Here is a 26,474-nt window from a genome sequence, read left to right as displayed (position 1 = left end):
AACACAGATTACTGCACTGTGCTTCTACAAAATATTGCATATAAGTAAATTATAACACCTTTAAACACAATAATTAATAAACAAACACAAGGCATGGAAAGCTCCACCCACCTATACCTCAACAAGCTATTTTATCCTTTATCCTTGAAGTTTTTCTATTTTTTATGTTTCTGGTGAAAGCATGCTAAGGATTTAAACTCATTTACATACTGATTATTGGGAGGAGACAAGGCAGGCAGGTGGGCTGTGAAGAATGTGCTCAATTCCAAGTCAGCTGGCATGTACCAAGGAAAGATGCACACAAGTACACACATATATACATACATCTGAATGTTTCTAGGTGTACATACTTTCAAAGTTTTGGGTGCACACCATCTTTCAGTGTGCTGCACACAGTCACCCAGGCAATCGGAGTGGAGTGAAACTGATGATTTGCTATACTGAAAGCCAATCAGAGCACAGTCTCACAGCAACAAATGTGTTGTTGATCATACACCTTGAATGAGCTGAAAAACAACAATAGAGCCTAGCAACAGCAACGCCAACACCAGTGTTACAAGACAAATGTCAACTGACAGTCCAGTTGTGCCCATTAGGTAATTGTCCACTCGGTGTATAAGGTCCCTATGGCCCCTTAAACTCAAACCAAACACAATATTCAACTTTCCTTCATTTCCTTTAAGACACTTTAATTATATTTCATTTGTTTGAAATGTGCTTTATAAATAAAGTTGATCAATTGATTTCACGAGAAAACCAACAAAAGCTCATGAATATCCTAAATGCTTTTTGTTTGTGTTATTTTAAAAAGCAGCAAAGATGAATAGCATTTTAAAATATCTTTTACCACACCAAAAAACTTCCACTAGAATCAATCTTCTACAATAAAGAAATCTTCAAAGAAGACAAATACATATTAAAAGTTAAAATGCAGTGCTTGTGTCTCTTCCTGCATCCCTGCAGGTGATTTTGTTCAGGTCTATGACATAATATTTGGTCAATGTACCACGCAAAGATGAAAACATGTAACATACTTTCCTGAGTGTTAAAATCAGGATTGTGATGGTAGTTTGCAGAGCAACACCATAACCCAGGGCCCACAGGATAGCATGGGGTGCTAGCGAATTCAAACTTAATGCAGCATGGCTCTTTGAAAACTCTTTCACATCACCATTCAGCCACTAATCTCATTTCCCCACAGAAAAACAATTAACAAACGCAAGGTCTTTGCTCCCTCCTGGGAGTAACCACGGTAACTTCTGTGACCTCACAAACACAGGACTGTTTCTGTGGAAGAACAGACCTTTCTCTCCTAATGTTCATTAATGTTCCCTTTAGTTCAACCTCGGCTGATGGCCGCACAGCACAGGGGAAACTTAAAGGCCCAGGCTCAGAGAAAATCACTTGTTGATGTTGTGCCTAATTTGGCCGGTTTGTGTTTGGTTATGTTGAGACTGTGGCTCCAGGAAACTTTTTTACTGTGTGAAAGCAAAATGTACCACTCTCCTTGCCCCTCACGTCCCTCTGTTTTATGAATGAGATCCATAGGTTTTGGATTTACAATCGTGAGACTAAGCAATTGGCTTAGGTAAATTATCACTCATTGCAACACATCACTGACTGTAAGTTCATCCTTACTCAATAATTACTGCGGGAATTATTTAAACACATAAGTAGTGCAGTCAATGTTAGCCTCATTTACTTAAACACACACATTGCTGCAAGCGTGCAACAATTTTTTTTTCAGTTTTATTGTTCACTATTTAAACAAAATCTATGTATTGATAAACACCAGTTAAAATGTCTTAATGATTTATCACTTATCAGCAGCTGTCAGCTAATTTCTTTCCTGCTATCAATGTCACTTAGACTTACCATTTGTAATAGAGAACTGTATGTACCTGCTATAGTACAGAGAGTGGGAGGTATTAAAAGGTGATGGACAGGAAAGCAAAACAGGGATCCGTGGAGTGGGCAGACCTTTTAAGAACATAACATAAAGAACATGCATGCAGGATAGTGTTTTCTTTTTACTCAGTCAGATTTATTGTTAATGAAGAATTTGCTATTCTAACAAACTTCAACACAACATATAACTGAAGGCTAAGCTCCTTCTTGTACAGTGTGTTTTAATGTGTTTCGGTGTCTCATGATAACACAGTCAACACTAAGTCATTAAGTGGTTAGTGTGTATTTTCAGTTATTTTCAGTATAATAAATGACAAATGAGTCACATTTTTCATTTAATTTTCAGCCAAATAGTTGATTCATGGGCACGAAAAAAAAATGCATTGCACAAAACAAATCTTTCTGCATAGACCTCAACACCAAAGGCTTTTAAAAGGCTGCACAGGCAGAAATGCATTTATACATTTTAGGTTGTTGCAATATTTTTAAAACTGTTACCATGTGGCAGAGGAATAAAATGACAGTATGTGAGATACAGAACCATGCCAGGGCATCCATGGATCCACGCTCAGCTCTTAACCGTCAGAAGGTTGTTGGAACCCTTCATATGATATACAGAATATTTAAGGGAGGTGAATTGAGTTTATTATGGTTGATGCTAGATGAAGGGACACATTTAGAGAGCATTTTCCAGGCAAACTGTAATCTGAATGAGGCATTGCCTCAGAAATGGAAATAAAGCCTTGTTCAAGCAAAATAACAACACCTTTTTCTTAGTCACTGCATAGATGTTCAAGACAATATAAATAAGCAACATCTTACTTATGCTACAGCTACAAACTAGATTAGAATAAAGGCACTTTGCCTAAGACCAGATGTTGAACTAGTATTTATAGAAAGGGTACATACTAATTCTTATAAGTTAGTGGAGCACCAACGTTACTTTCTCAAGGTTATGGTCTTCTACCAAGTTGGGTATCGTCTGTCATGTATTACAAGCATCAGGTAAATCACAAACTGGCTGAATGCTCTAATAACTCAACTCTTAAAATAACTGTTTGATGCCTTCTTCTGTTTTTTGTTTGCTTTTAGTTGACGAATAATATTATGTTAAATTACTGTCTCTAATGTAATAGCCGCAGAGAAGATGGTGAGGTAAGGGGCTCTAAAGTTGAACCAAAGCCCAACTAGAAAAGTGAGAATATAACTTTGATTTAAGGAAAAGCTGGAGTAAATAAGCAAACACACATTTCCTGTTTTAGTGTCTGGAAAGAAAGCAAGTGTGTACAAGAGTGTGAGAAGTGTAAAGAGGAGGGGTATTGCAAAGGGTAGGGTAGAGGGTGAGGAGGAGGGAGATTGCCAGAAAAAGAGACACAGGAGAAAGAAGAAAAGGAAGAAAGGCATGATGAAGTTCAGGGGTATAAAAAAGAGAGGGCAACACCCAACCAAACACACTTTACACCATCTATTGAACAGAACAGAGCCCTGATTGTCCCAGAGGAAGCTAATTTAACATTGATGTCAGATGTAATGTCCTCTAAAAAACAGATGCCCTTCTTTGTTACTCTTTTTTTCCCTTCTCCCTGTGCCACTGTGTATTTCTTTGGTTTCTTTTTTCTCAATCACCATCTATCTTCATCACTGTATTTCTTTATCAAATTTAAACATGACACTCAAATTAAATAAAATATAAAAAATATGATGTGATACCTATACACTATGGTAAACTGTTTAAAAATATATCAAAGAAGTATATTTATAAGGCTAAAAAGTAAATACAATGTAGTCTCATATTAAAGTAATACATTTTAATTATGTCTCTTGATTAATTGGACATTTGTGGTGGTTTACTTGTCAGTGGGGACTAACATGTCTTCTTGCCACCAAGCTGTGTGAAACAGACTGGCTTAACCTCACTCTACACTATCTGAGACTGAATTTTAATTGTGAGTTAGCAAAGTTTCCATGTTTTCACTGTTATACCATTCCAACATGTGAACCGGCTGTCACCATGAAGAGTGTAAATCAGGTGTCAAAGCTACACAGCGTAAATAGAGGAAATTACAAAATCTGAAGCTTGAGGTTTTTTTTTTTTTTTTTTTTTTTTTTTTAATGCTGATATTTTCAAATTGGTATGATAATGCTTTCTTTCTTTCTTTCTTTCTTTCTTTTTTTTTTTGTTTTATAAATTAATTTACACCTTATTTTGTTTACAATTAATTTATTAATTTAATTACTTTTTCACCTCAAGCTTGCCACATACTGTACGGTGGCCAGGTCAGGACTCGAGGGTGTCAGGTGTAAGACATGGACTCGAGTTAAAAAAAAAATTCAAGAAATTTTCATGTAAGAACACAAAATAATGTCCGAAACATTGGCTCCAGACTTATAGGGGGAGATTTTCCACCCAGAACCCAAGTACAATCTCCAGATCATCAGCAGGTGAAACATGTCAGCAAATATTCCAGAGCATTTATTGTCACTGTGCACAAGAGCATGTTCTAGTAAATTTATTTATTTATATTTATCTAATATATTTATTCATTTCTGCTGATCTGTATGCTGCATTTCACTTGTAATTTGTTGTATTACAAGTGTAATGTTATATAATATATTACATATATTATAATATGTACAGATACATCAACACAATAAGGAGTCTCACCTTCTCTTTTCAACATGTAAAGAAAAAAACGTTGTGCTCTAATTCAGATTTGTATCTGTTAGAATCCTAATCCCAGTGATGTGGGTTAAAAAAGGGGGTATCCTTTTAATGAAAAACTAAGGGCTTTGGGTCTGCATATGAAAAGTTAAGAGTAAGAATATATTGATTATGTTTTTGAATGCAAGTTGAATCTAAGCTATACTGCATGCTTCAAAAGAATATAGCTACTCAAAATAAATCACTTTGTCAGTGCAAAAAACAGTCTGACAGTTTGGTTGTCTCCAAGGATGGTATGTAAAAGCCTAAACTCTTCTAGCTGGCATGGACCATTGGGAACATTGGGATTTGATTGGCTGTTCAGTATATTCCAAAAAAAAAAAAACACCAACCAGGCCAGAAATCTGGGTGTAGTGATGGACGCAGACCTAAACTTTAAAAAACACATTAAGGGAATCACAAAGTCAGCCTACTATTACCTTAAAATATATCAAGGGTAATGTGTGAAAGGGTTTTGTTGTTACCAGTTAGGGATGGTTTTACTTTTGTTAGCACAGATGGTTTAGACGATAGGCTGAAAAATGGTAAAGTAAGTTTATTATTTTGTTTATCTTCTACTGTTTATCCGGTGTTACCATCTTTAGCACAATGATCAACAGGAAGTCTAAGTACAAAAATTTAACACTTAATGTCAAGGGGATTAATCATGTCATTAAGGGGCGTAAAATAAGATAAGGTGCAGATTAGACTACTGGAAGAAACTCACTTAACAGACTCTGAACATTTAAAACCTAAACAAGATCAGGTGGGACAAATTTATTTTTCTTCTTTTAATTCTAAAAGCAAAGGTGTGGCGATACTGATTCATAAAAATTTACCATTCACTCTGGACAATGTGATAAAGGACCTAGATGGGCGATTTATTTTGGTTACTGGCTTATTATATGGTGAAAGAATACTTTTAGGAAGTGTTTATGCACCAAATACTTTTGATAGTGCATTCTATTCTAGGTTAACGGCAAGGATTGCCTTCGTGTGCCCGAATCATGTATTAGTCAGTGGCGACTTTAACTGTGGTCTGGCCCTAGAGAATGATTATAATCCACCAAAATCTCAGTCACCTTCGAAGCTGGTTGGGGCTACTTAGGAGTTATGCTCCACCCTGGGCCTTTTTGATGCCTGGAGGATATGTAATCCAGGTGTGAAAGATTTTACTTTTTTTTCTCATCCCCATTTTCCTTTCTCTAGAATTGATTATAAATTTGTTTCCAGATCTGTCCTTGACAGAATTCGAGGTTTTTTGATTAATATGTGTGCCCTTTTGGATCACTCATCGGTATCACTGGAATTTTTACCACCTTACTATGATCCTTTATCTAGACACTGGAGGTTAAATCCAACTCTTCTCCGTGATCTGGTATTTTTGAGGTATTTGGAAGACCAGTGGAAGTTTTTTCTTTCCACTAATGATTTACCTGGGACAAGTGCTTCTATTTTATGGGAAACGTGGAAGGCGTTTCTTAGGGGCTCTATTATCTCCTTCACAACAGCAAAAAAGAAGAGTAATTTGGCTACACAGTTAGAACTTGAACGAGGTATTGCAGAACTGGAGGGTGAGCTTAAATGCTCTTCATCTGTTTCTGTGCTTAAAAAATGATGCAGCCAGATTCACATCAGATCAACTACTAATTCACGTTTTGAGTCTACATTCATTAGGAAAAGATTGAAGGAGTTCTTCTTTGAACTATATTCCTCTGAGTGTCAAAGTTCTGCGGACGTGAGGAAATTATTTTTTGACAATATTAATCTTCCCACATTGTCGGAGGAGGCTCGATTCAATATGTGCAGACCGGTCAGCATACAGGAAGTCATGGATGCAATTAAATCACTACAGAGTGGAAAGGCTCCAGGAACCGATGGGTTTGGACCGGAGTTTTAAAAGAAGATGGCTAAACAGGTTGCAAGCCCCTTACTGAACATGTATGTGGAATCTTTTGAGAAGGGAATATTACCGCCCACCCTGATCCTTGCTCATATATCTTTGATATTGAAGAAAGATAAACTAGAAGATTTATGCACATCCTATAGACCCATAACTTTGCTGGGGGTGGATTGTAAGATTCTTTCAAAAATTTTGGCTTGGCTGTTGGAGGAGGTTCTTCCTGTCTTGCTGAAACCGGATCAGACGGGCTTTGTTAAGGGCAGACACTCCCACTCTACTATTCATCGACTTATAAATGTTATTCAGTTTTCTCAAAATACTAATTGTAGGGCTCTTATAATCTCACTGGATGCTGAAAAAGTGTTCGACTGGGTAAAATGGGGACATCTGTTTGAAGTTCTGGGTAGTATGGGATCTGAATTTATTAATTGGATCAAACTACTGTATAGGGCTCCAGCTGCTAGGATACTGGTAAATGGTTCGGCGTCAGAGGTTTTTCTTCTGGGTAGGGGGACGTGCCAGGGGTGCCCCCTCTCTCCCCTATTGTTTGCACTGGCCTTAGAACCATTGGCAGAAGCTATAAAAATTGACCCAGGGATTTCTGGGGTAACCTTATTGGATACTGAACATAAAATCTCTCTTTACGCAGACAACGTTTTACTATTTATCACGGACCCAGATATATCTATTCTCAAACTGATATCCATTATTAATCAATTTGGCTTGTTGTCGGGATATAAAATAAATTTTGATAGATCTGAAGCTTTGCCGCTTGGCGATGGAGGGAGATGGGATGCTCAAGATAATTTCCCATTCAAGTGGTCAGCTACAGGTTTCACTTACCTGGGTATCAGAGTGTCTGAGGATACAACAAAGCTATACAAGTTGAATTTTAAAATGACTATAGTCTCAGTTAGGAATGATGATGATAAGTGGTGTGAACTCCCTATGTCTTGGATGGGCAGAATAAGTTTAATTAAAATGAATGTATTACCAAGAATATTATATCCTATGTTGTTGTTGCCACTCAGGATCACAAAAAAGACTTTTTTAGAGATTGAGGGATACCTTTCTAAATTCATATGGCGTGGGAAGAAACCTAGGCTTAAGATACGGACCTTACAGTCACCGGTAGACAAAGGAGGCCAGGCGCTTCCCAATCTTCTTTATTATTATTAGGCTTGCCATATATGGATAATTTTAGAATGGTTACATTCTTTCTTACATCAAGGCGAGCCACCGATAGACTCTTGGTGCTGCAGTCTTTCATTACTTCTTAGTTTTTTATCGATTGAGTTAGCCGATCTTCCTTTGGGTGTTAGAAATCATTTTATTTTGATGTCCACACTTAACACTTGGCACAATATTGCTGCCCATATAGGAAGAAGAGGCTTCCCTAGCACTCTGCAGCCCTTAATTTGGAATGGCGCTTAATTTGGAATGGCGCTTTCCCCCCTGGTATTGGTATTAGTATTTTTGAAGGCTAGTATTCCAAAAGAATAGGATTTATTTGTGATCTGTTTGAAAAGGGTAGCCTCATGTCTTAAAATCAGATCCAAATTAAGAATAACTTACCAAGTAATAATTTTTTATTTTACAAATAAGAAATTTTGTAAACTCCCATAAATTCCCAATGGGACAACCCATCATGAGTCCTATTGAACGTCTTCTTCAATTTAATGAAGGGACGGTTACGGGGAAAAAATTTATTTCTTTTTTTTATGGGAAATTACTGTCATTGAACTCTGTAACCACAGATAAGGCCAGGGTTTGGTGGGAAGCTGATCTTGAAGTTGAGCTTAGTGCGGAAATCTGGTCAAAAACTTTTACATCTGCTAAGAAGTTGTTTTCTTGTAAGTCATTACAGAATATTACATACACTGCAGCATACTCCAGAATTTTAAAATAGAATTTACCCCCAGATTTCTCCTCTCTGTGTAAAGTGTAATATGGAAGTGGGGACTTATTATCATTGTATTTGGCAATGGCCTCTAATTGTTAGATTCTGTGAAAATGTTGCTATAGAACTCCGCTCGATCTTTCATCAGTCAGTCCTATTGAACCCTATGTTGTTCGTTCTGGGTTCATCTGTGGAGGGACTTTCTTTGTCTTCTGCTCAAATGCTTTTAATGTGTAAACTTCTACATATGGTGAGGAGATTTGTACTATTTCAATGGATCCAGGAACAGCCTCCCACTGTTACGCAGTGGTATAGAGAAATATTCAAAGTATTCCCAATGGAACGCCTTAGCGCTATTATAAAAGGTAATTGTGATGTTTTCTCCAAGTTATGGCAGCCCCTGTTTGATTATTTACCTTACGAACGTGCCGAGCTGCTATGTAGAGGGAGATCATATTTTATCATAAATAATTGATGTCTAGACCTGGTCTTTTTGTTTGTTTGTTTGTTTGTTTGTTTTGTTTTTTTATGCTTTGTTGTTGTTTGTTTTGTTATTTGAAAATTCAATAAAATTATTGTACCCAAGAATATATCAAGGGTAAAAGATCTGATGTCTCAGCAGGACCTGGAAAAACTAGTCCATGCTTTAGTTGGCTTGATTATTGTAATAGTGTTTTTGCAGGTCTACCTAAAAAAATCAATTAGACACCTGCAGTTTATTCAGAACTCTGCTGCTCGAGTCCTCACTAAGACCACATCAGTCCAGCTCTGAGGTCTTTACACTGGCTGCCAGTTCGTCAGATAATAGACTTTAAAGTTCTGTTGCTGGTCTATAAAGCTCTAAATGGTATAGTAACAAGATACATCAGTGACCTCTTGACCCAGTATGAACCTACCAGAACCCTCAGGTCATCTGGATCCAGTTTCTTATCAGTTCCCAGAGTCAGAACCAGACATGGAGAAGCTGCATTCAGCTTCTATGCTCCACATGTCTAGAACAAACTCCCAGAAAGCCTCACATCAGCTATAACACTCAGTTTATTTAAATCCAGGTTAAAAACCCACTTGTTCTCTGCTGTATTTAAATAGTTTTTATTTAGAAGTCCAAATCTGCATCTGTTTCTTTTAAGCTTGCATTTTTAAACTTGTTCATGTTTTTAAAACTGTTTTATCTAATGTTCTTTCTTTTTTCTTTTTCTTTTGTTTTTTAAATTATGCTTGTTACTTTCTAATGTTTCAATGTCTCTATAATTGTTGAATTGTACAGATAAAACAATACAAATAAAACTGGCTTGCCTATAATGAATCAGCCCAGTTTGTTAATTTGATATCACTTTTTTTAATGACATAAAGAAAATAAAATGATATATAACAAAGCTGGGAACTGTTTTTAAAGCAGTCAAAACTCACTATACACACTTAAGTCGGTCAGAACTACTCTAGTTGTATTCAGATATTTAATTTCCATTCAGTAGTGTTTGTTCTTTATTTTTATTTAATCTATTATATCTTCTTCCATATATATATTTATTAAAAAATGTATTGACGTCTGCTGCTTCCTTCTGCAATGGAATTTTAAATTCTCTTGTGCACAGAAATCATACCTTTAGCTGGTTGTTGGATGTCAATTTTGTGGGATCTTCAAGTGCTATTTTCTATGCAGCTGGTGGTTTATGTTTTTTTTAAGCTGGTTTGCTGTATAAGGGTCAACTCTGCTGACCTGTGTTCATTCGACCATTCACTAAACCCTTACTCTTATATTTATTGTTACTAGACCTTCCAAGATTTCCATTCTCAAAAAGAAAATATAGTTTAAAAAAGACTGTAGCAAGTTTAACAGCTGCTTCTTACTGTAATTTATGTCAAAAGCTACTGTCCAGCCAGGATAACCCTATTATGGATGCAACAGTAGTGAATTTGAATCTATGAACAATACTAAAGTTAAACTTCATTATAGTAAATGCATTTTCCTCAACCTGTTCCTGTACCTGCTTTGATCCCTTCTGTATTTTTTACTCAAACTCTTTATGTTTCCCAATTCATGTTGTCATGACACCACATCCACTGACATGTCCTAGTGCGCTGTTGCTTAGCAACCCAAGCTGCATGCCTGTTTCTGGATGAGGTCAAGAAGTCTCAGTTTGTGTGTGTATGTGTCTGCCTTTGTCTGTATAAATTATACATTAATGTACCCCCCCATTAGCTCCAAATCATCATCTTTTGACCCAGCAGGTTCTGCTCGTCACCAGCAGAAAGTGTCAGTTCATATTGATCCACCACAGCATCATTACCAATAGATGTAAGAATCCGTCCAGCCAAATGTTTCCTATTATATGAAAATAACTAAGAAATATATTTTTAATACAAGGCAAACTGCTTTTTTTCTGCACAATTTATACCACTAGTAAAAGTAATAGGTGCATCAAGAAAACAGAGAAAAAAAGGGGTCTCATTTCATGTTTTTTTTTTTTTTTTTTTTTTTTTTTGTTTATTTATTTATTTATTTTTTTCCAATTTACCCTAGCAACAACACCACCTGTCACCCTGGCAGCTATTCAGACCCAAACAGGTGGGTGTGAGGTGAGGTATATGTTCATCCACGTATGTCTACAGTAATCTCTTGCTTGTCGCGCCACCTGCTTTACTTTGTTACCTTCTATCTTACGTATATAAAGCAACAAAAAAATCATCCTAATTTGATTGATTAATTTGACTTAAGTCAATTCATGTCATCCATATGACATTAACTCATGTGGGTGTATTATTGAAAAAGGGTTCTTCAAATATGTGTCATTATGGTATATAGTTATATATCATTATATCTATTATATTACCTGTGTAATAAACAGAATACATGGAATAGTCTGTATTTGAGCGCAGGATTTAAATAACTATTATGCATATGTCGCATATGATATTACTACAGTGTACTTGGTATAAATGTTCCCAAAAGAAATCTCAGTATCAACAGAGCCAACCCCAGTGAGAATAAAAGCACCTGAATTAATTTAATTCTTTTTTTTTTTTTACTCCGTACCATCACAGTATATGTAGATATTCCTGCTCAATGCTATTAAGAATGGAAAACGTTCACACTCATTTAAACACACAGCAGGCAAAATCAGCAGCACTGCAACAGTTACCGCCACATGGCACTAAATGTCAAAACCAACACTTTGAGAAGTTATTACTTTCCCTTCCTGTGGCATTATCTCTCTGTATTTTGGCACATCCCATGCTTACTTTGCATGCTCACTAAGTTACCAGCAGAAAACAAGTACAATGACTCAAAGCCTACCTGAGGGTCAGAGAGACGTGAAATATCAGGGTAGAGGTAGAACCTGATGCCGTCAAAAGCTCCAGGCAGTGTGACTCCTCTGATCAGCAGGATCAACAGCATGACATAAGGAAAAGTAGCCGTCACATACACAACCTGCAAACATAAACATACACATGTTTTAATCAGATCAGATAAAATGAAGGTAGTTCAGAGCCATTGTTTGTGCGTATCTTTGTATTTTCACAACAGAACCTGATTTCAAGCCTTGAAATGTTTTCAAACTGATGTGCAATGCAAAAGGCCTGCCAACAAACACTTTAAATAAAATAAATAAACTAATAAAAACCATCTGTAAAATTACAAAATATGATACAAAAATGTGAGGGTTCATGACAGTAATCAAACCATCCATGATCTGTGAAGCACCAAAGCCTTTCTTTCAGGATATGGGAGCCATCACAGATGATGGTGCCAGGCCTAAAGACTAATGCAGTAATGGCAGTATAGGTGCTGACTGGGCCCAACTCCTGAGTTCTGGCGACACATATGTAGAGGATAAAAGACTGGGACTGTGATGCAGCTGACTAGTAAACTGATATCTTAGTCAGGTGTCAGTAAAATATGTCAAAACTGATGATTCTTAATCAGCAGTAAATTCAAGATGAGTGTTAACATTTGTAATATTTATTGTAAAGCCAACATCAGCTTCAGTTACAGAGTGCACATTTTAACATATTAGTACAGATACTTTTTTTTAAGTGATGAAGACAATCCTTGAAATTAGTCAAACACAAATGGAGGCAAACTGATTTATTTCTAGATTTTGGAGTAACGTCTAATTTCTAATGTGCGGCATCAAAAGAAAATGATCTGCTGTCATCAGAACCACTACTCTCCCCCTATCCATTCACCTGTAAAACTCTTTGTTTAGCAATAGCACCTAAGTATATATTTCACAACATCTGTTGCATGGTTTACAAGACTCCAGTGTGACAAGCTCCACATTATCTGCTTATGACAATGATATAAATTCCTGTGAAATGTAAACCTAGGAGCCCCATGCATATAGTGGCAAATACTTCCTAACCATCAAACCAACACTTCTGTTTTTATCAAACCATTCAGGTTTTACAGAACTGTGCTCGACATCTCAAGACTCTTCGAACAAAGACTCTGGCCTCTTGGAAGGCAGAGGCGGGCAGCATACATCCCCTGGCTTTCTGGCACTCAGTCAAAGTCCAATTGAGGACAGAACAGGACAGAACAGAGCCTAGCCAGGAGCCTGAAAAGAAAAGAGCTCCTCTGGACCCCATCTCTTTAACAGGAGAAGCCTAGAGGAGTGATGCTGGCAGTGTGGGAAAATGTGCTTCTCTTTGAAGCACGCACAGATCTGCATGAGTGTGCACACACAAATGGACACACACACACACACAGATCCATTCACAACTTAAAAATTAGAGTGCACAAACAGTTACCGTACACACCACTGTCACATCACTGTACTACTGAGTGCAGTATTTTCATGAATGGCTACTCCTTTTATGTTTCTGGGTGTGTATTGATGCGGTGAACTTCTTAATCCAACTCCACAGAAGTTCTATTCTCTTAACCAGCATGGGGCTGTGATTTACTCAGTCATTCAGAAACAAAAGACATTTTGTTTGAATGAATATCCTGAACATCTTTAACCCTAAAAAGCCTGATTTAAAAGTTTTAAGGTGAACAAAATCCTAATCAAAGCCTTGTTTGAACAGTAACCATGCATGTGGTTATCCACTATAAGCCCTATTAATCCTAGCAAGGCCTACAGGGAGAGTGTGGGAAAACTTTTCTTCTGCCCAGCAGATACCTCTTTTAATTTATCAAATAAAATGATTACACGTCTTAAACCGTATTTGCTTTATCTCTCTGCAGATGAAAAGAACAATATTCAATCTCTCCATGAACTTTTGATGCTCCACATGCTCCTTCCCACTCACCACGGGTAACATTTAAGCCCCTACAAATTTCCTGGTCAAACTTGCCCCTGCCTCACCGTAAATCTAACAGGAGGGCTTGAATGTGAGAAACCGGGCCAACAAAAGCAAACAGCTTAGCGGAGTCTGAGCTGAATAAGCTGTAGAAAAGAAAGCATCTCTCTCTTGCAACAAGCGAGCTGTGGTTAATTTCTCATAGCAGGAGAGAGCTGGAGAGAGGCAGCAGAGGTGGAGGCCGAGGATATACTCTGCATGCTCCTCATGAACACTCTCCTTTCCTCTAGTGAATACAGGAATCAATCTTGGACTGGCTGCTAAAGCCCAGCCATGGAGAAGCATTCTTCCCTCTTACTTCACAACCAAACAAAAGGCACTTCATGGAGATATAGGCATTGCCGCCTAGTTGTTTTTTTCCCCATCATGTAGAATGCAAACCCATTAATTTTTCCTCACACACCTCTACTCCTTTCTCTGTTTCCCCTAACTCTATCTCTATCTTTCTACTCATTCTGGCTCACTGAATCTGTGAGGAGGTTTTAAGGCAGCGTAAGAGCCAAAGAACGGTGCAAAGTCCTTACTGTCCTCAAGGCTGCCAGAGGAGGTTCAAGGAAAGAATTAAAATGGACAGTGGAGGAAAGAAGAAAGTAGGTGGTACAGACACCCTTTTGTTCTGTGTTTGCAGGAGAGAATTCATGAGGCTTCTTGTGAGAGGGCTGTTTTGAGGACTAAAATGGAGGTGTTTTATCTTTTAACTGCTCCAATCCAGGACAAAAATTAAAACTGCCCCAGCACTCACTACTGCAAAATCACACATTCCTCCATTATCCCACACAGAATTTTGACATTAAGGATATGAAACATGCAAAACCCGGCCTTACCTTGCCAGTTGATTTGGGTCCCTTCCAGATGCAGAAGTAGCAGATGAACCAGGCCAGAGCCAGACACATGGCCAGCTCCCAGCGCATCCCCCCCATGTGCTCAATACCATCTGAAATCTTTAGCACTCTGCGTCTGATTTGAGAACACAGGTAATTATTAATTCACAATTTGATTTAAGTAATACTACTTTTAAACACTAAACCTTTAAAACCAAGTGTGGAGCAGAACTGAACCCATAAAGTGCAGCTTCCACAGACTTTCTGGAGGCAGTCTCCAGGCATTTAGCTGTGCTAAATAAGTTACTACACTGAGGGGGAAGAATGATGAAAAATAAATATATGCATGCAGTTGGCAGTATAAATAGTAATGTCATTTCTTCTGCTGGTCCGCCACTTTCCCTGGAAATATGTGATGGTGAATCTCTAAGAATACACCACACTATAACGTCTCATTATAGCTATCTACTGTACCTCTATCTATCTATTTCACATTTACTAAAGCATTGGTCATATACTGAAAATATAAGTAGCACAACTGGCTTATAAGCTCTTTTTTTCTTGGAAATAGCTTTCTATTATATTATGAAAGCAAACAACTTCCTGTTTCACACTAGCTCAGGGGTGGACAACGTCGGTCCTCGAGATCCACAATCCTGCAGGTTTTCCATGCATCCCTGCACCGACACACCTAACTTAAACTAATGAGTCATTGTGCAGATCCTTATAGGATCCATTTAATTTGAGTCCGGTGTGTTGGTGCAGGGATGCATGGAAAACCTGCAGGATTGTGGCTCTTGAGGACCGACGTTGGCCACCCTGCACTAGCTATAAAGGCCTTTTACTGGTCCTCCACTACAAAGCAGCCCACTGGAAATCCTGTGCACTTTCCTGCATCGTACTCTAAAAATGCTCTAACAAAACTGCCAAATCACTTCTGTATCCTGGAACAATTTTACCTGATAATTTCTCTCCTGTTTCATCTGATAATAGAAAATGGAAGGAAGGGAAAAAAACAATCAAATGCTATATTTTAGACTGGGAAGATCTCAATGAAAATGTTAAATTCTAAAGTTTGACAATTTACAACTAGGACAACACTAAAAAAGTTGCCAGGAGAAAGCCTGTTTTTTCTAAAATGAACTTGGCAGCACGGATTAAATTTGCAAAGGTCATACAAACTGGTGGAGGGATGATAAATTGAGCTTGTCCTGCAGCCACAGGACCTGGACACCTTGCAGTCATTGAGTCAAACATGACACCACCTATGTATACCGAAGTCTTATCTAGTCAAATGTGACAACAGAAACTTTGCTAAAACTGGGTCAACAAGACAATGATCCCAAACGCAACAGCAAATGAACAACAGAAGGTGCTGCATTGACTCAATCAAAGTCTAGACCTAAACCAGATTGAAATGCTATGCTGGGATTAAACTGTGTTTAAATAAATGCCTGCAAACCACTACAAAAGGAAGCAACTGTGTTCGAGCCAACATTTCTCTCCAGAGATGTGAGACTAATGTCATCCAGAAAAGCTCAAGTTCTCGCTGTTTAAAGTGGTTCCACCAGCTACGGAAAAATGCAGCGTTTTTTCAAACAGCACTTCTGTATTGTAAGTTTGTTTATCCTTACATGACATCATAATATATATTGTGTTGTTGTTCATAAGAGGTTATATTTTCCTAATTCCAAGACCCAGTTAGACCCAGTCTTTTTTTCATATCCCGATGGGTAAAACTTTAGAACTGAGAGAAACTATGCCTCTTTTTTCTCATGACTATATGTTAATAAAACTTTCCATAATGTTGGTAAAATGAAATCAACCAGATCATTATGTTGCTCAGTCATGTGAGATTAACTACAAAAGTAAAGAAACCATCCTGATGTAATATACTAATAGGCTGTGGGTCGGGAGGACAGACAACAAATCAACAAACTGAAGACTATCCAAAACCTCAAGCTACAACTGAGCATCATTGCTTTGTTGTGGTGGGACAACAGCACTGGCTACCTCTGACAATAAAGAGCCAGTTAGAGTAAATCAGGGAGAATCTTGGAAAACATTGGTGTCAGCATAAAACCAACATAAATATAAATAAAACCAAAATTTCAGAATAATGTTGGGAATAAACAGCCATCAGACGTGTCAACAACAAAACACAGAACCAAATCGATTCCTCAGCCTCATCATCTAAATACAAATGCTGCTAACCCTCTTGTTTTAACATTACAAGCAATATGATTACCATGTTGACTGTCTTTTACATTAAGGCACTACACCTAAATGCAGGCTAAACCCAACTAGTCAGTAGGGAAGACTTGTTCAGTCCAGACTCACTTCTCCACAGTTCCTGTAATACATGTCTTATTGTCACTTGCTTGAAGATATAGATGGAAGATATTAGGGAGTGTTATCAGCAATAATGACATCAAATCTTGTCAGTGATGTTGAATGGAGGACTGCACTTCCTGTTTGTTAAAGTATAACCAGGCAACAGTATTGATGGAGGATGAGAAGCAACCCTCGGAGCCACAGAGCCACCTGGCACTGCCAAATCTTTGCCACCAAGTTCAGCCCCAGGGCTTCTGACCAGCCATTGATCATCATGACATGTTCTTGGTGAAGGGCCACAAGTTTGGTCCAACACAGCCCTCCTGTCACTCCCTGCTCAGCCAAAAGGCCAAGATGTGTGCATAAATATGCTTGTGTGGGTTTTCAGATATTACAAAAAAATCTGAAGTAACATGTATGCATTTGGCTTTCAGTTATTCTGTTAGCAAGCTTCTAAGTTAAATGATAACATGGTTTGTAAAGGCTTAGCATGACCGAAAGAAGAGCTAAGCAAACAAATAAGATACTGTTCATCTTTGTCTAAATGTGCTGTAAGAAAATAGGATACTCAAAATTAGGTTAAAACATGCAATCAAACTGCACATTTCATGGACAGTTCTTGTCCCATCCCATTAGCGATGTACTCTTCACTTTAATCTCTATGTGTGTTAATTATTTCCAAATGTAGAAAATATGTGATTATCTGGGAATGTCGCCATGTAACACTATCAATTACACCAGATTTGTATTTGAAAGTGTAAAAATTCAATATTTGCATGTAATAATTTGCACAAACATAAATAAAGATGCAGAATTCCATACAGATCCAAAGTTGCTTATGCTGTATATACAGCAGCCTATGATCCAGTCTGTTTTGGCATAGACTTAACTAAGCTTGGTCAGTTTCTATTTTTTACTAACAACATGGTGCTTGGCTCTTTGGCTAACCTCTCTGAGGTTAGGTTCACATTGCTGGTTCTGATTTAAGTTTTCTTTACAGTTTTACTATTCAGGTTTTTATTTATAAGCATTGAAACAGATAACAATCTAAATGTAAGTGTTTTGAATTCAATAATTAGCCTTTAAAAAGTCCATAAATGGGTTGCAAATTAGATTTGACCCAGCAGAGTAAACACAGCTACTGGCAGCGAGACAGGAAGTGTGGTCAGCATTACACACTGACAAGGCCTGATCCACTGCCACACACATGGCTCTAGCTGGGAGCCAGCCGGCCTACCATGGCCTGCTGACACACAAATATGAAAGGGGCTGACTAATTATTGGGGGTGCGGTTAGAAAAGGGGCCGCTGTCAAAAACAAAGCCTTCCAGTAATATGTCACTAGGATGTGTTTCATTGAAGGTGTTCAGATCTGACAAAGCACAGCATTAGAAGACAAATTGTAGTTTCATTAACATTTTAAACCCAACAATGAGATGAAATGTTAATTTTTTTCTGTAATGTACTGTTGTATACACAAATGAGGAATGTGAAGAAGATGTGGGAAAAAATAGTACTTACTCCCAAAACTCAATGACAGGAGAAGTTGCGTTTGGGTTTGTAATGTTGGTAGCATTCTCTCCATAATAGTCAATGCAGTTTTCTGTAAACACACAGTTATAATTAGGATCCATTCATTTAACAGAATCTTGTGAATGTGTAGCTTTTAACAACATTACATAGCAGATACTTTCTGTTTTCTTGGCTGTATGCACACACTTATGTGTTGTGATAAGATGAATTAACCCTGTTGCCACCTCTTACCTGTATTCCAGTAGTGTCCACAGCCAGCCCATGGCAGCTCAGTGGTGAAGCAATTAAAGAGGTAGAAAATGGCCCAGGCTAGGATCACTATATAGTACACGTTGAGATGTGCTTCAATCACCTGAGTTGCATAGCCAATACCTGAAAAAGAAAAGAAGAATGAGACACATGACAGTTTTCCTTGTAATTTTAATAGCAGAAGTTCTTAGCAGTCATAACATAACAACAAGAAGATATCACAGTATTTCATGTGACTGTTTGTCAGAACAGTCTTCCTAATCTCTGTAGGTTCCTACTTTCACTTTTATTAATTAAAATCCAGAGTGCAACCTACAAAAAAAAAAAAAAAAAAAGGATAAAGTTAGCATTTTCTCACCCTCAAATAGCGGGCAGACTTTTCTCCAGCAGGTGATGCCTCCCTCACTGGTAAACTGACCCAGGGCCGTTTCCAGGAAAAAAACGGGGATACCGCAACAGATGAAGAAGATGACGTACGGAACAAAGAAGGCACCTTTATGCACACAAACAAAAATACATGCAGCAGATTAATGTGTGACCAGTACATACATGTCAGACATGACTGCAGGCTATGCCTTTATTTACATGGATCTATGTGAGAAGTTTAATATAAATAACCAATGAAGAAAATTATAATGAAAGAACTTATTGCATGCTGTTGATGCCACATTCACACAGCAGAATGACCTTTCAGATATTGAGGCAGAGCCACACTGCGCAGCTTAATGGGGTCTAATAAGGTAACCTGCCTCTTTTATTAACATCATTGTGTATAATGACTATGTCTTACTTATACATCCTCTCAAAGGTGATAGGTTATATTTGCTTCTTTTCCCATCTTGTCTTGTCAGTTTCTCATTGTACCTGTCTAATCACTACCTGCCAGGTGACAGGCTTTATCCTGATCATTTTTCCAAGAGAAATAAAACATCCCCATCTTCTTCTCTCTTTCATCCTAGTTACAGTGATAAAGGAAACCTTGCCTCCTCCATTCTTGTAGCAGAGGTAAGGAAACCTCCAGACGTTGCCGAGCCCAATGATCTCTCCAGCCACAGAGAGGACAAACTCAATCTTGTTGTTCCAGTGGCCCCTCTCATTGTAGTCTCCATTGTCTAGGCTGGAGCTAGATCCCTCCGGGTCTCTGCCATCCTCTGGTTTACCGTTTATAACAGGCCCACTCTTCTCAGCTGTCATGACGCTTGGGCACCCTGCTGAGAGGTTAGAAATACATGGACAAAATTTACATCAAACCTTTAACAGGATGCAGCAAACTTCTACTAAAATATGCATCTTTCAGGGACATCTGAATCTGAATGCCTGTTCAAAGAATGTAAAAGCACAACTATCTAATATATAAAGCAGAACTATGCATGTGAAGGTTAGAATTAAGAGAAAGCAGTCTACTTAATTTTCATTACACAGCTGCAATGCCCGATAAACATCTGTTCATTTCAATAAGAAATATCATTACAAAACCAGGTGTAATACCTCAAAAGTTGTATTAGAGCTCATTAAAATGATTCAGTTATTTAAGATAGAAGAGAATAACATTACGAACTCATTTTATACTGCAACTGTTCAAAAATAGCCCCTCTCTTCCTTTTAATATGCTTGCGCAGCTGACGTAACTTTTTTTTTTTATGTACATTGGAACTAAATCTCCCACTCTGCCCCGTCTTACTTGGTTTACGTTGCCAGCCTAAAAGAGTCAGGAAAGTGCACCTCAATGTCAAACAGAACTGAACCTGCAAAGTGAAATCAAACTCGCAACACTCACCAGTCTCCTATAGGAAAGTGGCAAACCTCTTTTTGGCTCCCGCGATGATGCGCGCCAACAATCACCTTTACAAAAAACGCAGGGTTAAGCCTGATCGGGGGGGTGAAGAGAGCACAAAAGAAGTAAAAGAAAACAATCTGGACCCGCGGCTGAATGAGATGGTTTTGTTAAGTCTCGCGTCTATATAATGGATGATCCCAGACGTGGCAGAGTGACGGTACACAGTCTGCACCAGCCGGTGGAGAACCTGCGACTGCGCTCCCACTCTGCGAGCGGGCTACTCTCAAGCGCCTCTACTTGGATAAAAGCCATGTGGTAACCAGTGTAGCTCTCACACCAGCGTTACCACGGCACAGGGGGAGCAGGGTGGCGAGGGGAGACAGGCAAAACATGTAAAAGCAGTTGATGGCATGTCGTTAGAAAAAAAAAGAGAATATTGTAAACCAACATTTCTTACTGTAAAATCCATGCAAAGGTTGCTGTTCATTTTCATCGGTCCAGAAACTAATCAGAAGCTTTCACTTGTGTGACTGGTATTTATTAAGTTATTAGACTTTTGTCTTGAATTGGAGAGTCCTTGGTTTATTTGCACCTCAATTCACAGAACGAAAACAGACTGAATGTCTCATAGGCTACAACTCTGCATCACAGTCCAATAAATTCAAATATGTTTATGGTTATCAGTTTTCATTAAGTGAACCATTATTGGTTAGTTAATTAAAAATATACATAGTGTTGTTGCCCTTAGTGGTATGCCACTCATATTAAATATGAATGTGAACACATATAAAAAATATATATTATATCTCTGAGTGTTTACATTTGTGTGTTTTACCTGAGGTGTTGGTGCAAGTCCTGTGGGAAGTCCTCCTCTAGTCCAGAAGCAGTGACCCATTTGATTTATGGATAGATGTCAACAGTCTGGTATCCTTTGTGTGTGCTGTTGCTCCTGACGTTTGGCTCTCAGCATACCAACTTGTGCTTTTTTTTTTTGTCTGCAAAAAGTCACTTTGCACCCGAACACACCATCCAAACAGATTTCCTCAGTGAAAAACATTGGCGCGCTGTTGTCAGCAGCTAATGATGAATGGTCAGCCTGTCATAAAGTCTTAATAACCCATGCTGCTTTAAAAACAATTATTTCACTGTGGGCTTAAATGGTGAGGTTGTGGGGTTTGTTCATACACAAGCTGATTGCCTGGTTTCTAGGCGTGATAGACGCAAGCACTAGGAACTCCCCCGACTCTAAAAGCCTGACCTAGTCTCTAAGAGTCCCTTCACGCAAGGGTCACTCATCATTAGAAGCTTTAAGGAAGTGCCCTGCATAAAAAGTATGGCCACCCAAAGTGGCTGGCAAGAACTCACTGTGCTTTTCTGTCAGAGTCAAGTCTTTTCTTCTTGTCGTTCCTCACAACATTATCAGAAGGTGAATTCTTGAGAATGAATGAATGAAACTGAAAAAAATGTGTGCAGGTACAAGGCTGCTTCACACACTAATGTTCAAGTGTCAGATTAAGACCTGCATGCAACTGCAGTGTAGTGTTTGTACTCACAGTAAAGTCCACAGATTAACTTCTAACCATCTAGCATAATGGTAGGAGGGTTTGAAACAGAAAACCTTTCACTTCAGTCCAGTTGACAAGATGGTTACAGGTCTTCTCAACCATTGTCCTTCAGGCCTGCTGACTCAAAAACAAGCAAGATGCTGCAAAGTGATTGGCTGCTTTACTCCTGTGGGATAACATTGTTGTTTCATTGGTTGTTTGTGTCAGGAGCAACAGAGTCGCTTTGCTGTCCGGTTTGTAAAAATGTTAACATTTGTCAAAAAAAAAAAAAAAAGAAAAAAATCCCACCAATGTGGGGAGTCAAAGTGCAAACAAGTTGATAAAATCACTGTTCTCCTGTTTCACTGAATCAACAGACATTGGAGCACAGATAGGGGGAAAAAGGGAAAAGTTCAAACACAGCAATCCAGAAGTACCTCTAATTAATAAAAATTACCTAGACAACTGTTTAGCAGTTAGTCTCCGATCCCATCACTCTTTGCACATGCAAGTATTTTAATCAATTAAATATTGGAGTGAATGCTAAACAATATGTTCTCTTTAACCTACAGGTGGATGATGGGGTGGTGGAGGGGCTCAAAACAATATGATGAGCATGGCAGTTGTAGCAGCCACAGTGGCAGCAAACATGAAGCAAACAGCAAGGGAAGAAGCGTGCAGCTTAAGGCTGGTACACACATGAGGATCTTCTAAATCTGAAGGGATTTTTAATCTGCTAGAGACCCCACACATGAAGATAAAAAATCAGGCATTTAACGGTTGTGATTGTACTGTGTGTGGTGTGCTCCCATAATCTCAGCACAGAACAATGCACACATGACGATGCAGCCGCAGCCAATCTAAAATCTAGTCCTCTGAGCCAGAAATGTTGCTTGATCAAAGATGATCTAACAAAAATTAAGAATAAACACTGAAAACAGAGGACAACCATGGCAATAAATTTAAAACAACACCCAGCATGGCAGAGGACATACATAATAAAGTAATGATGGTGGTCTTGTGACTATTGTTAACAGAAAAATCCCGAACTAAGGAACAGACTGCAGACAGCATGAACACGGACTTTATATCCTTCCTTGCTCCCCATTCACATCGCTCTCTGGATTGACTACTTTCCGTTCCACGTCACAATCCACAAGTCACCTGCTTTCCCACACAGGTAAAGATTTTTCGTCGTAAATATTGAACATTTTTAATACTTTTTTTTTTTTTTGGACCCGATTGTCAGAAAGAATTTGCTCTTAACACACCTCAGACCAAATGATAATCTTATAGGAAAATCTTATAAGACTTAAAATAATCGGCCGTTTGCCATCCTTTGTTGAGGAAGAGGGAAAATTGGGACAAAAACAACCTGATAATCTTTATGTATGTGCCCAGCTTTACCACACAGAACACACAGATTAAATGGGTATGTTTTACCCATTTACTTGCACGACTAATGACTAATCAATTAGTTGAAATGGCTCACAAAGTCGACGGCATTTTTAAAAAGTTGATGTTTTGTTTGGAGGAGTTATGTGTCAGCTCAGTTTAGCAGCTGCTTCTGTCAGGGTTTTCACCGATAGTGGCGGCAACAGACAGGACCAGCTCGGTTACAAAACCCTCAGAAATGTTGCTGTAGGAGCAAAAAGACCAGACAGAAAGACATGGAAAATAAGTGGTTTTGTTGTTGCTGAAGGTTCCTGTGGTTGCAGTGTTTAGCTCACATAGCATAGCAGACGGTCCTTAAAGCAACCCCGTTTCCCTGACCTGCTTTCTTATCTACCTGTAGAACAATAAAGGACACTAGAACCCACACAATGTTAAAAAAAATAATGTAAGAAACACCTGTTTATGAAACACACAATATACAAATAACATCTTATACACGTTTTACAGTTTCCATTTGGAGATAAAGTTTTGTTATGTTATTATTGATGACATCATGAGTGTTAGTTAAAAGACCTGACTAGTCGACTTCAAAAATCACCTAAAATTATGTTTCATATACAGTTTAAATATTTGAGGCAGATCACATGAGATGCAGCACAATACCTCGAGTTATTTGCCTGAACTAGCTAGAAGGTGTCGCATCATTAGTGAAAAAAAAGAAATATCTAAGTGCAACTACATTAGTGTTAGTGGCAAAAATTTAAGATATAAGAACTGAATGACATTATTAAATACTAACAAATTCGAAAATATTTTAAAAAAATAATACTGGAATACTGGAAAAAATAAATGTACATGAAACCTAATATTTTATTAATATCACAAAATTGTCAGATTTTCATAATAAGTATTATGAATCAAGATTGATGAAGTCATGATCTTAAAAGTCAGTGCAAAGCATTGAAACAAACCTAATGAAATGTTGGCATTTCAACATCCAATGTTTAAAACAACAGAAAATGTTTATTAAGTGTTATCTGTTCAACCCATAGTCTGTCAGAAAGGAAAACCTGAACCAAATTAACATTTCAAAGACTACTGCAGATTCTCAGCAACAGTATATGAAATCCTACCAAGCCTTATGTTAGTGATACTACTGAACAAAGCTGTCCAGTTACAGAAGAGCAAACTGTTTGTGTTGCATTTTTGTCTTTATATTTTTACATTTCCTTAGCAATGCAGGAAAGATAACAATGACCCTTTGGTGAAAGTTAAGTAAGGATAATCTAAACCATCTAATTTGTTTTCTTTTTCGCTACTTGTGCTTCCCTCTTCTACTTCATTCTTTCCTTTTCCACACTGTTAAACCTTCCTCATTAATTATTATGTCACTGCTCTGGTCCAATAGTCTTCTTGCTTCCTCTCTCACTCAGCCAATCATTCTATTTTCCGTTCTTTTTTAATCACACTTCTCCATTCAGACCATGCATTACACATCCAATCTCCTCACAAACTCTGACTTTTGCAGTTGCCCAAGGTGGATCTTAAATAGAAGTCTGTTTCCTCCAAGCCCACTACCAGCACCTAGACTCCTTTCATACCATTCTTCTTGTCACGTTCAACCTCGATGTAGTATCAGAATCACGCTGAATGAAGCAAAAAAGAAATATTTGATCCAAATTTTTTCGTTATTACATTTAAATGGCCTCTTTTTTTATCAAAGTTTCCAGTGCATGTGTGTAAGAGGGTTCAAATGGTGCATTTAACGGTCACTTCTATGCAGAGTGTATAGAGACAAAAACCAGGGTTAAGCATTTGTGGTATGTCCTATGTCTAAGTGGAGTCAAGCCTGACTGTTATAAAATTTCTTTGTCATTGCTATAGGATTTCTCAGATGCATTGTTTTCTACACTGCACAAGCCTTCTGTAGCACATCCCAAAGATTCTCAATGAGGTTAAAGTCTGGACTCTGTGGTGGCCAATCCATGTGTGAAAATGATGTCTCATGCTCCCTGAACTACTCTTCACAATTTGAGCCTGATGAATCCTAGCATTGTCATCATGGAATATGACCATGCTATCAGAGAAGAAAAAATCCATTGATAGATTAACCTGCTCATTCTGTAATTTCAGGGAATCAGCTGACCTCATTCTTTGGGCACATAATGTTGCTCAACAAGGACCAGACCAACTGCAGCAATCCCAGATCACAGCACTGCATCCACACTCTTGTACAGTAGGCACTAGGCATGATGGGTGCATCACTTCATCTGCCTCTCTTCTTACCCTGATGCACCCATCACTCTAGAACAGGGTAAAACCATACTATATGACCTTCAGTCCAATTTTTATGCTGAAGCCTTTTTTCTCCAGTTAGCCTCAGTAATTAGTGGTTTTCTTATGGCTACACGGCTGTTCAGTCCCAAACCCTTGAGTTTCCTTCACATTGTACACGTGGAAATGTTCTTACTTTCACTATTAAACATAGTCCTGAGCTCTACTGTTGTTTTTCTTTGATTTTATCTTACCAAATGTTTAAGTGATCGCTGATCACCCTTATTCGTAGAGGGTTCCTCACTAGCTTTCCAGTTTTAAATAATGCATTGTGCAGTTCTTAACCTAATTTTAGTAGTTTCTGCAGTCTCCTTAGACGTTTTCTCTGATTGTTGCTAGTCAATGATTGGACCCTTCTTAAACAGACACAATCAAGGGATGTGTCTTTTGACATGGTTGGTAAAGAAATGAGAAGCTACTCTTTGCATCAGTTGGGGTAAATAATTTGTTGCCAGCTAAAAGATAATCGCCCATGCAGTAATTATCCAATAGGAGGCTTGTATCTATTTGTTGTCCAGGTTAAATCCAGTACATTTTATTGTTGTGTGCCCGTGTGTGTGTGTGTGTGTGTGTGTGTGTTAGGTGTTATTGTGTTTATGGTGACTTTGTTTTGTTACATGTTTGAATAGACCTAAAGTTAGTGTAATTTCAAGTACTTTAACTAGCAGCTCCAGTTGATCTCTAATTAAGAGTCTACAACATGTTACAGTACTTTTTTCATTTTCAGTCTTGTTATGGATCAGAGGTGAATGTCTCCTGCTCTGAC

The 26,474-nt window shown here is 38.1% G+C and overlaps 1 protein-coding gene across 3 annotated transcripts in view; it reads right to left on the bottom strand.

Moving 5' to 3' along the window:
* slc6a11b (solute carrier family 6 member 11b) overlaps window positions 1-20,714 on the bottom strand; it is a 35,169-nt gene extending 14,455 nt beyond the window's left edge. Inside the window, exons 1-7 of one of the 3 annotated variants that reach the window (XM_041979816.1) lie at window positions 20,436-20,710; window positions 19,642-19,866; window positions 19,017-19,151; window positions 18,641-18,781; window positions 18,398-18,479; window positions 14,547-14,679; window positions 11,711-11,845 (exon numbers count right to left, since the gene is read on the bottom strand). In XM_041979816.1, coding sequence (XP_041835750.1) covers window positions 11,711-11,845; window positions 14,547-14,679; window positions 18,398-18,479; window positions 18,641-18,781; window positions 19,017-19,151; window positions 19,642-19,852 — 837 coding nt within the window. In that variant the 5' untranslated portion in view covers window positions 19,853-19,866; window positions 20,436-20,710. Of the gene's footprint in view, window positions 1-11,710; window positions 11,846-14,546; window positions 14,680-18,393; window positions 18,480-18,640; window positions 18,782-19,016; window positions 19,152-19,641; window positions 19,870-20,435 lie in introns of those variants that run through there. The other 2 variants (XM_041979815.1, XM_041979817.1) reach the window with 2 other exon arrangements.
* Between the last annotated feature and the right edge of the window lie 5,760 nt (window positions 20,715-26,474).

The sequence above is a fragment of the Melanotaenia boesemani genome, chromosome 3, assembly GCF_017639745.1.
Source record: "Melanotaenia boesemani isolate fMelBoe1 chromosome 3, fMelBoe1.pri, whole genome shotgun sequence".
In the NCBI taxonomy this organism is placed as follows: domain Eukaryota; kingdom Metazoa; phylum Chordata; class Actinopteri; order Atheriniformes; family Melanotaeniidae; genus Melanotaenia; species Melanotaenia boesemani.
Note: the sequence above shows the minus strand (reverse complement) of the source record. Positions and strands in the feature narration are given on the sequence as shown.